Source organism: Triticum aestivum, chromosome 7D (genome assembly GCF_018294505.1).
Source record: "Triticum aestivum cultivar Chinese Spring chromosome 7D, IWGSC CS RefSeq v2.1, whole genome shotgun sequence".
Classification (NCBI taxonomy): domain Eukaryota; kingdom Viridiplantae; phylum Streptophyta; class Magnoliopsida; order Poales; family Poaceae; genus Triticum; species Triticum aestivum.
Window position 1 is genome coordinate 618,751,662 of NC_057814.1, and position 10,510 is coordinate 618,762,171.

Here is a 10,510-nt window from a genome sequence, read left to right on the forward strand (position 1 = left end):
GTTCTGAGTTAGAACAACACTGCCCTGCATTGTTGCATATCATTAGTATATGTCTTAATTGTTTTGATATTGGAGAGAACTGGATTACGATAAGAGAAATCCACACATTCAGCATAAAAGATAGGCATTCTTACAAGTTTTGTCCACTTCTCATCTTTGTCGATAAGAGAAATCCACATTCTTACCAGTTTTGTCAATGGGCAATCTAAAAATACATGCCGCAGGACGAACAAGCCCAAGCTAGCATTACCCGTTCAGACAGTGCGTTTTCTGATTAGTTGTCAATTTATTACCGTCTAGTCCAGCACGAGCCCTTTGAGTTGGAGACGGGCACACGTTCTGCATCTCCATCTCCTCCGACTGTTGCATCGCTGGTATCTTCAGGAGCCATGTCGCTTGAGTCGGCAACCACATCACTAGCATCGTTATACGATCCAATGTCCTCTTCCACCAGCGTTGCCTGCTCAAGGTGTCTGTCCTAAACGGTGCTGCTCTGCGCCTTAGCCGACAGTGATTGGCTCAGAGGAAATCAAACCTGGGCAGTTCACGCGAGCTTCATGCATGGAAGCAACGACGCACTCCACATCAGCGACACCCCCCACCAAGATTCAACAACCAGGGGCACTGGGGCAGATGAGCTAGACAAAAAATTGGGAAGAAATCCGGCAGGAATTATCCGCTAAACACCTACTCCCTCCGTTCCTAAATACAAGTCTTTCTAGAGATTCTACGAAGTAAAATGAGTGAATCTACACTCTAAAATATGTCTACATACATCCGTATGTTGTTGTTCATTTGAAATGTCTAAAAAGACTTACATTTAGGAACGGAGGGAATAGTTGGTTCCAAGCATTAGAACAAGAACAGCCCAGTAGGTACATAGTGGGCGCATACCAGAGGCCCGTGTACAATGACAGCACCGCAGCCCACGGTACCGCTGTATTGCAACTTAATAGCGACCGTATTAACGAACGAGCACACATCGCAATGCTATACTGCACGGCACAGATTTCGGCCTGCAGGTAGCTCGGCCTCCAAAACGTCTCACCCTAATTTCTTGTCTTATATACGCTGCTAGCTTATCTCTGTGTCACGAAGAAGAAGATCATCGATCGTCTCAGATAAGCCTGGTGGGAGAAAACAGCAGCATGGACTTTAAACTCCAGTTGCTTGAAGCTATTACAGACAACTTTTCAGAGGAACAGAAGCTTGGCAGCGGCGATTATGGAGAAGTTTACAGGGTATAACTAGTTCTCAAATTAATAACAACACTGCTGGATACAAGCTCGGTCGTGTATGCTAACACGTGATTTTAATAGGCGGTGCTTGATAACGGGGAATATATTGCTCTGAAGAAGCTTCATCAATTACAAGGACTTGATGATAAGCAATTTCGCAGTGGATTCCGTGACCTTGTCAGGGTCTCTCACAAAAATGTTGTATGCTTAATTGGCTACTGCCACGAATCTCGGAAGAAATACGTTGAGCACAAGGGGGAACTTACTTTGGATAAAATAACTGAGAGAGTTCTCTGCTTCGAGTATATGCATGGCGGGAGCTTCGATAAACATATTGCAGGTATATAAACATATTGCAGCTACAATTGTTCAGTAGTTTCATATGTCTAACAAATATGACTGTAGTTTCCTTCATATTGCAGATGAATCTTGTGAACTTGATTGGCCCATTTGTTACAAAATCATTAAAGGGACGTGCGAGGGGTTAAATCACCTTCACACCAAGCAGGAAAAGCCTATTTTCCATCTGGATTTAAAGCCTTCTAATATATTGCTGGATGAGAGCATGACGCCCAAAATTTCAGATCTTGATCTGTCCATACTTGTTTCTTCGACAAAAACGCACGAAACAGAGATACTCAGAGGCACACAGTAAGCTAGTGCATGTTTTAAGTCAGTCATTTATTCTAGTATTGCTTTAAATAGATTTTTTTCATTGTATTACACTGACTGTATCTATTATACTTATGACATCATGCAGAGGGTACATGCCGCCAGAATACAGAGATAGTGGCTTGGTATCAAACAAGTTTGACGTGTTCAGTTTGGGCATCATAATTATAAAAACAGTGGCTGGAAATATGGGCTACTTCCGTTATTCTGAAATGTCTCATAAAGATTTTATTGAGTTTGTAAGAAAAAAATCATTATTTATCTATACCATGAATACATATAGGTCTTTCCACATTGAAGTTTATTTATTTTTGCATGCATTTGCTGCCTTTCTGGGGTAGCTTATATTCCAATTTCACATGTAGGTAAGTGAAAATTGGATGAAGAGGTGGCAGGCAATGCCGGGTTACTATTCATCACATGAAATAGACATCCTAACAGTGATTACATGTATTGAGACCGCATTAAGATGTGTCGATACCGACCAAAAAAAGAGGCCCTGCATAGAGGATATTGTCCATGAACTGGACGAACTAGAAGCTGAGATTAAGAAAATAAGGTTACTAGCTCCTGATCCTATGCAGATTCTCTTGAGTAATCAAGGCCCTGGCATGGAGTTTCCAAAAATTTCCAGGCTATGTACGGCCCATAACTTGGCCCACTATAAGCGCATCCTGGATTTTAAATTCGGTTTGATTGAAGCTATTACAAACGGTTTTTCAGATGATCAGAAAATTGGGAGTGATGGGTATGGAGATGTTTACAGGGTATGCATGCCCAATTATCATATTTTCTATCTCTACTTGGCAAATTAATAATACCACCGTTGGCTATAATCTGGTCTGATCATGCTAAATAGCGGTTTTAACAGGCATTGTACAATGGGGAAGAGATTCTTGTGAAGAAGCTTCATTCCTTGGAGGGACTTGATGACAAAGAATTTGAGAATGAAATGCATATCCTTACCAAGGTCCATCACAAAAATGTTGGTCGTTTAATTGGCTACTGCTACAAAACTTGCCTTATAAATGTTGAGCGCAATGCGGAACATGCTTCCTCAGTGGCAACAGAGCGAGTTCTATGCTTTGAATATACACAAAGTGGAAGCCTTGATAAACATATTGCAGGTAAAATCATTATGACCGACAATTGGCTCTATATGCACTAGTTTGCATGCCAAAGATAAATGGATTCGCAGGCATATGTCACCTTTCCTCATTTTCTTGCCTTTTACTTATTTGCAGATGAACCTTGCCGACTTGATTGGTCCACACTTTACAAAATTATTAAAGGGACTTGTGAGGGCTTAAATCACCTTCTCAGTGCACATCAAAAACCTATTCTCCATCTAGACTTGACACCGGCTAACATTTTTCTGGTTAAGGGCAACACACCTAAAATTATAGGTTTTGGTTTGTGGAGACTTATTGATTCGACAAAAATGCATCAAACAAAGATCTTCAAAGAAACACAGTAAGTTGATGGATCATATTGTAAGACGTTAATTCTTGTAAATCTTTTAAAAAAATGTCCTTGTTCTCAGTGCACTAACTGTATATATATTTGTGATGCTTATGATATCATGCAGCGGGTACATGCCACCAGAATATGTCGACACTGGCTTTATATCAAACAAGTTTGACGTGTTCAGTTTGGGTGCCATAATTATAAAGCTGATGGCCGGAAATATGGGCTACTCTCGTTGTTTCAAAATGTCCCCCAAAGATTTTATTCAACATGTAAGAATAAATTCGTTATATGCCATTTTATTTATTTTTGCACGCAACCTTTGTACTATCATTCTAGGGGACTTCATGTTCCAATTTCTATGCAGGTTAGTGACAATTGCACGAAAAGGTTGCATGCAATGCCAGGATATTCACCATATGAAATAGACATCCTACGAGTGAGTACATGTGTTGAGATTGCATTAAGATGTGTGGACGAAGACCGAGAGAAAAGGCCCTGTATAGAAGACATTGTCCATAAACTGGGGGAACTAGAAGCTAGGGTTAAGACAATAATGTTACTACCTCATGATCATAGGCAAAGCCTCTTGACTGACCTGGACCCTGGCTTGTACTCTCCAAAAGAAAGCAAGCTATATATGTCCCATAAGTTGGCCCAAGATGGAGCTGTTACAGGGTATAAATCAAATTGGTCCAGGATTGATTCTCAGTCTGGCGCCACCAGCACTGCTCATGGTCAGTCAAAAGACCTAAGTCTCCAGGTATGTATGATAGATCAATGACTCAAATCATATTTTCACAATATACATCTATGTAGACTAATGCAGCTTGCATAGTGTGCTATTACTAGTTCATGAAAAATCGCAGTAGATGGACATTCAGAAGACTAGTTAAAGATTCTGGTAGTCAATGGCCCTGCCTACCGTTGGTGGCCTATTGAGGGAGTTAACCACTTTGATAATATGGTTAACTCTGCTAGAGGCTGGCTGAGACTGAGATCCCTGTAATTTGCAGAAATGTACCATCAATTAGGCTTAACACATTGGGAGCTTCTAGTTTGCTTATATGTCGCTCAACAAACATACCCCGATTATATGCCATCAACAGAACACAAGTTTTGCTTATTTTCCTTTGCCGTTATCATCCCGTTAATTTGAAATAAAATTGGGTAAGAAGTTTCTTTTCCTATTTTTCTTCGTGTGCGAGCATGGAGCGTGGTTGTACTTAACTTTCCATGTTTCTAGCACATGGATAGTTTACAGTAGGTCTGTTTACAGAAAAGGCATCACCCATATATTCTTTGTTGGATAGATATTTTAAAGTTAAGCCAAAAGTGCTAATAAAAATAGTATAACTGCAACTCATCAATAACCAAGGAGCTCTTTATGCAGACGGGGTCTATTCCACAATATATGTCCTTACAACATCTAAGAGACATCACAAACAACTTCTCTGATGAGCGAATAATTGGTAGAGGTGGTTTCTATGTGGTATATAAGGTAAGAATAAATCATATATGTCTTTGTTTCCTCACATATAAACCACATCCATATTAATAAGATACTTTAAACAGGGAGTGCAACAAAATGCGAAAATGGTTGCAGTGAAGAAGCTTGTGCATCCAACGGTGAGCACACAGGTGGAATTTGAGAAGGAGGTTAAACTCCTTATGAAACTAAAGCACCCAAATATAGTGCAACAAGTAGGCTACTGCTATGAAACACAGAATCTGTATATGGTTCATGAAGGAAAATGCATTTTTGCTGAGTATACTCACACTTTGCTTTGCTTAGAACTTCTGAAGAACGGAAGTCTTGATAAGTATATTTCAGGTATGATATCAATATGTGGAAAACCATTTGTTTCTCTACTTATAATAGTTCCTTGAGACTGCAGTTTTCATAGTTTAATCATAGTTCTCAAATTTATGTTCTTATTACGATAGCAAAAGGAGAATACAGTAAATTTGAAGTCCTATATATATAGATAGAATAACAATAACAGATTTTCAAGTGAATATCTATAGAATGCTCTTATGTTCTTTAAAAATGCAGCTGCATGTTCTGGACTTGATTGGCACGGACGCTGCAAAATAATTGAGGGGGTTTCCTATGGTCTAGAGTACCTTCATGAGCAATCTAAAGAACCCATTCTTCACTTGGACCTAAAACCTGCGCACATATTGCTTGATGTCAATATGCTGCCAAAAATTACAGATTTTGGTCTGTCAAGACTATTTGATCAAAGCCGAACTATTCAGACTGCAAATACTAGTGGAACACTGTAAGTAAATCACCTCTTGATAAGTCGCCGCCTTTCAGTAATCAGTGGAATGTGTTTTATTATCCTTCTTTTTTTTGACACTTCCTTCTCTTAACATTCCATATTCAACTATGTTAAATTGTAGAGGTTACATGGCGCCAGAATACCTGCGAGGTATAATCACACCTATGTCAGACATATTCAGTTTGGGTGTTATAATCTTGGAGGTAATAACAGGGCACAGGGACTACCCATATGATATTAGATCATCTTCCAAGGAATTCATCGAGCACGTAAGAAAAATCTGTTGAACTTTCAAGATGGAGGCCACTTTGCACTATCTCACATTTCACCATTGTATTCTATTTCACAGGAGCTTCAAAACTGGAGAAATAGGCTGCAAAAAGAACCAGGGTCTAGATCGCTAGAAACAGATTGCCAACAAATAAAAAAATGCATTCAGATAGGTCTAATCTGCGTGAATCCTGAGCGGACCAAAAGACCTACAATGAAGAAAATTATTGATATGCTTGAAGGCTTGGAAAGTACGGATTGGTACATTAACAATCAGGTAGCACTTTTAGCCAAAGAATGGTAATGTCGGGTTGTTGTGTCGCATACAATTATATAATCTATTTAGTCTCCTTTTGCCCACTAAAGAGCACAAAACATCAAATTTCAATATTTGTACCTAGAAAGTGAATAATGTTATAACTAGATTCAAAATGCTGGTTTATATTCGAAGTAGTAACCTAGTTTACAGGGCTAAGCTATGCGCTTAATGAATATAGTCCCTTGTATGCCACTTTGTAACTTTTAATTCCCGTTGAATCAAAATTTCTTCAGTCTACTGTAACTAGGGTGCACCTTACCTTTTAAATAAAAGATAGGAAGTTTTGGCTACAACTCATTACCAGACAGATTTAAAGAGATTATGTAGTATTCACCTTTATGACCAGGGATAGCAAAAAATCTTTTTAAGTATGATAGTTATACATATAAAATACTTTTTATGAACTGAAATTAACAGTCTGAGCGGATTAGCTCATGTGCATCATCTGCGTGCTAAGTCTCTTAGTCTTACTCCTAATGGTTCTCGAAAAGTTTTCACTCAAACTTCAAGCATTGACATCACATAAAATGTTTATTCAACTCTCCAAGTTTGACCACTGATATCTTCTAAAATATTCAGATTATAAATGTACAAGTCTCGTAGAGCACAACTTCAAAACTGCATTTTGTTCAAAGCAACATCTTTAGGCAACCAGAGAGTATAAATCAAGAAACCTTTCGTTCATTTTTTGCAATAAATAAATTAATCAAACACTTAATCAGCAGTCTGTTCCATTCCAGTTATCAAGCCATGAAATCCAAGAGGAGCTATAGCTATTGAAGGAGGTCGTCATGCATCCACTGCGGCTTCCATCTTCTTGGTATGCCACTTCACTGTGTTCGTTCGACAGGGTGTTGGATCTCCGTTCGTGCTACATGCAATTGTCGTTTATGTTTGACAGCTGGCTATGCAAGGTATCAATTTGCTTAATCTACACCCCTAGTTCTAGCTAGTGCATAGTATCACATATCTGAAATTTTGCTAGTTCCTGGAGACATATGCACTAGTACCTACGGGCATTGTTGTGACAAAAGGATGAAAGGCATCAAAGTCTTTCAGAGTTGGTGTAACTCAATCAGCAAATGCTAATCTGTAGACAAGGGTGCTCGTCTGCCATCTTCTATATATTCTTGTTTGAGTGCTATCTGTTACAGGTGTTGTACATAATACAGTAGCTGTTAATCTACCTTTGGTATATATGCATAGTCTGTACGTAACAAACATTTATCTCGCCGGAAATAATTGCTGCACAGAATCAAAATCCCCATCTGCTACGTCCCCTAGATGTTCTAGCCCATCAGACCTGAACCTGGGTCGGCGTCGTGTGGGTGCCGGTGTTGTTGTGAGTGATCATGGCAGATTTTATTTTTGGACAGGCTGTCGCCGCTCGCTGCTCTTTTGTGAACGTCTGTAACACTGAGAATGCTGAAGCCTGTGTGGTAAGGTATGCTGTACTTTTAGCGAAATATTGAGGATTTGGTAAGGTATGCTTCAGACTGTCTTTCTTCTTTGGTTAACAAGCTGAACTCATCATTGTGCAACTCCATGACATCAAATTGAAGGCTGAAACTCTGAGTTCTTTTTCTTTTACCCGTGATATATCGCTCAGTCTGCGATACATGATGCGGGCCTTGTGTGCGTTGGTAAGGCGCCGGAGCTGTTCCGCGCCCTCCTCTCTACCGAACAAGCTTTGTTGCATCAATAGAACGCTGGTGATTATATGAGCAAAACTCTGTTTAATTCAACCTCTTCAGAATTGGAGTTATCGAGATTCTTTCGATTCTTGCGTCTGCTCTAATTCTTTGCTGAACCGCGCAAACAAACAACAAATTCATCTCGATGCCCAACCATTTTACTTTATCTTTCAAGAGCTGGCAAATGTATATGAGCAGAGAGGGTTTGAGCTTCTATCAGTACAGATTTTTTTTGGCATAAAAATGCTCCTCACTATATTTAATTAAATACCTGGGAAAGTCAATTCGTTCGTAATGGACTTGTAGGCTGTAGCGCCAGGGCTCGTAACTTCTTTTGTGGAAATGACCTGAATTAACTAAAAAGTAAACAAAACTGAAGAAATTGAACCATACACGGACAAGAAAGGCCTCTGATATAACCTCAAATTTCTTCAAACATTGGTTGTCACAGACAAAAAAAAGACCCTTGTTTACAGTTAATTTTAGATCGTCTGGTTTGGTTTTGGCGCGGCACCTTCTGAACATGACAGCGTCAGTAGCTGTCCTTGGCATTTGAAGAAACGGCATCGCCGCCGAGCAGTGCAGCCCACCCACCAATGATGTTCTCATCAGGGGGCGCAGACCCGTTTACGACCAGGCCCTGCCGTCATCACCCTCATCCTCCTCATCTTTTAAGTGTTGTTGACGCACTGAACCTGGTGATCAGCAAATATGCTGCGGGGCAACCCCAGGATTTTAGTAGGTATTCGCCCAAGCAAACCACAAATTTGTCGCAATGCCAAACCAAAATGGGATAAGATGGCCTGTAGCAAAATTTATGCAGATGTTTTGTATGGCTAGATTTGATAGCTTTACTCCCTATAAGAGAGGAACATACTAACTCACTCCAGGATTAGGATACAGTGAGGTTAAACAGACACCAGAGGATTGCAGATTCTGAGCGAGATAGCATCCCACTACGATCTACTAATAATCTGCAGGTGATGACGGCACTCGCTAATGATGGTGTTGAAGAGATCCCGCGTATTGCTGGGCCAAAGAAGCCTCCGTTGCTGCAGGAAAATCAATACATGAAACATAACGTCAGTCAACTGGATGTTGCAAAGAGCCCACCAAACCACTGTAATCCCAAAACAAAGATAATTGATGCTCCCAGTCGGCTCAGATTTCAGCCATGTAATCATGTCTTGGACTGATAGAGGGAGCCGATTCCAATCCAAAACCTCCCGAACAAAAAGAGCAGGCAAAGATAGCAATGGGACAGCAAAACAAAACATGATCAGTTGTTTCGGTTTCCCCGCACAGGGGGTAATTGCTATCTGTAGCCCAATGTCTATGAAGTATTTGTTCTCTTGTAAGGATTCTATTCTATGATGGACAACCTGTCATGTTAAAACCCAGATCTTCAAAGGAATTTTTAGCTTCCAGAGTTCAACCAAATATTGGGGTTTGGACTCCCAGATGGGAAAGCCAACCATACATAGATTTTATTACCGTGTTTCTAATCAAGTTGCACATCATATCGGCCTTGTGTGCGTCAGTAAGGCGCCGGAGCTGTTCCGTGTCCTCCTCTCTACTGAACAAGCTTTGTTGCATTAATAGAATGCTGGTGATTATATGAGCAAAACCCTGTTTAATTAAACCTCTTCAGAATTGGAGTTACGAGATTGTTTCGATTCTTTGCTGAACCGCGCAAACAAACAACAAATTCATCTCCATGCCAAACCGTTTTACGTCATCTTTCAAGAGCTAGCAAATGTATACCAGCAGAGAGAGTTTGAGCTTTCGTCACTCATGTTCTATCACTACAGATGTTTTTTTTTGCACAAAAAATGCTCCTGACTATATGTCCCTATGACATGGTGTTTTTTTAATAGTACATCTTAGTATATGTTAGAATGTAGGTACATTATTCATTAGATTAAATAACTGGAAGAGTCAATTCGTTTGAAAAGGACTCGTAGGCTGTAGCAAGGGCTCATAAGTTCTTTTGGTGAAATGACCTGACTTTATTAGTTAAATAAACAAACTAAACTGGACTGAAGAAATTGAACCATACACAGACAAGAAAGATCTCTGATATAACCTCAAATTTCTTCAAACATTGGTTGTCACAGACAAAAAATAGATCGTCTGGTTTGGTTTTGGTGCCTCGCCTTCTGAACATGACAGCGTCAGTAGCTTTTCCCTGGCATTTGCCGAAACATTTTCGTTCAGCTGCAACAATTTAATACTGAAACCTTTTTTCTCACCGTGGATCAGCAGCCCAAAACCCAGTTGGGATCCAGCGTCGCCACCGACCAGTGCCGCCTACCCACGAATGGCGTGTTCTCATCAGGGAGCGCAGATTCGTCTACAACCAAGCCCACCGTCATCAACCTCACCCTCCTTGTCTATCAGGTGTTGTCAACTGAACCTGGTGATCAGCAAAATATGCTGCGGGTCAACCCCAGGATTTCGGATGGTACTCGGCCAAACAAGCCACAAATTCGTCTCAGTGCCAACTAAACTGAGATAAGATGTCATGTAGCAAAATTTATGAAGATGTTTTGTATGACTTGA

At 40.1% G+C, this 10,510-nt stretch overlaps 1 protein-coding gene across 1 annotated transcript in view; it reads left to right on the forward strand.

Moving 5' to 3' along the window:
- LOC123163729 (receptor like protein kinase S.2) overlaps positions 1-8,371 on the forward strand; it is a 32,613-nt gene extending 24,242 nt beyond the window's left edge. The window contains exons 2-16 of the mRNA XM_044581085.1: positions 1,079-1,241; positions 1,320-1,578; positions 1,661-1,889; positions 1,999-2,149; positions 2,276-2,677; positions 2,782-3,037; positions 3,155-3,383; positions 3,499-3,649; positions 3,745-4,140; positions 4,771-4,878; positions 4,953-5,211; positions 5,434-5,662; positions 5,787-5,934; positions 6,015-6,212; positions 6,995-8,371. Coding sequence (XP_044437020.1) covers positions 1,149-1,241; positions 1,320-1,578; positions 1,661-1,889; positions 1,999-2,149; positions 2,276-2,677; positions 2,782-3,037; positions 3,155-3,383; positions 3,499-3,649; positions 3,745-4,140; positions 4,771-4,878; positions 4,953-5,211; positions 5,434-5,662; positions 5,787-5,934; positions 6,015-6,212; positions 6,995-7,027 — 3,141 coding nt within the window. The 5' untranslated portion in view covers positions 1,079-1,148 and the 3' untranslated portion in view covers positions 7,028-8,371. The remainder of the gene's footprint in view (positions 1-1,078; positions 1,242-1,319; positions 1,579-1,660; positions 1,890-1,998; positions 2,150-2,275; positions 2,678-2,781; positions 3,038-3,154; positions 3,384-3,498; positions 3,650-3,744; positions 4,141-4,770; positions 4,879-4,952; positions 5,212-5,433; positions 5,663-5,786; positions 5,935-6,014; positions 6,213-6,994) is intronic.
- The last annotated feature ends 2,139 nt before the right edge of the window (positions 8,372-10,510 follow it).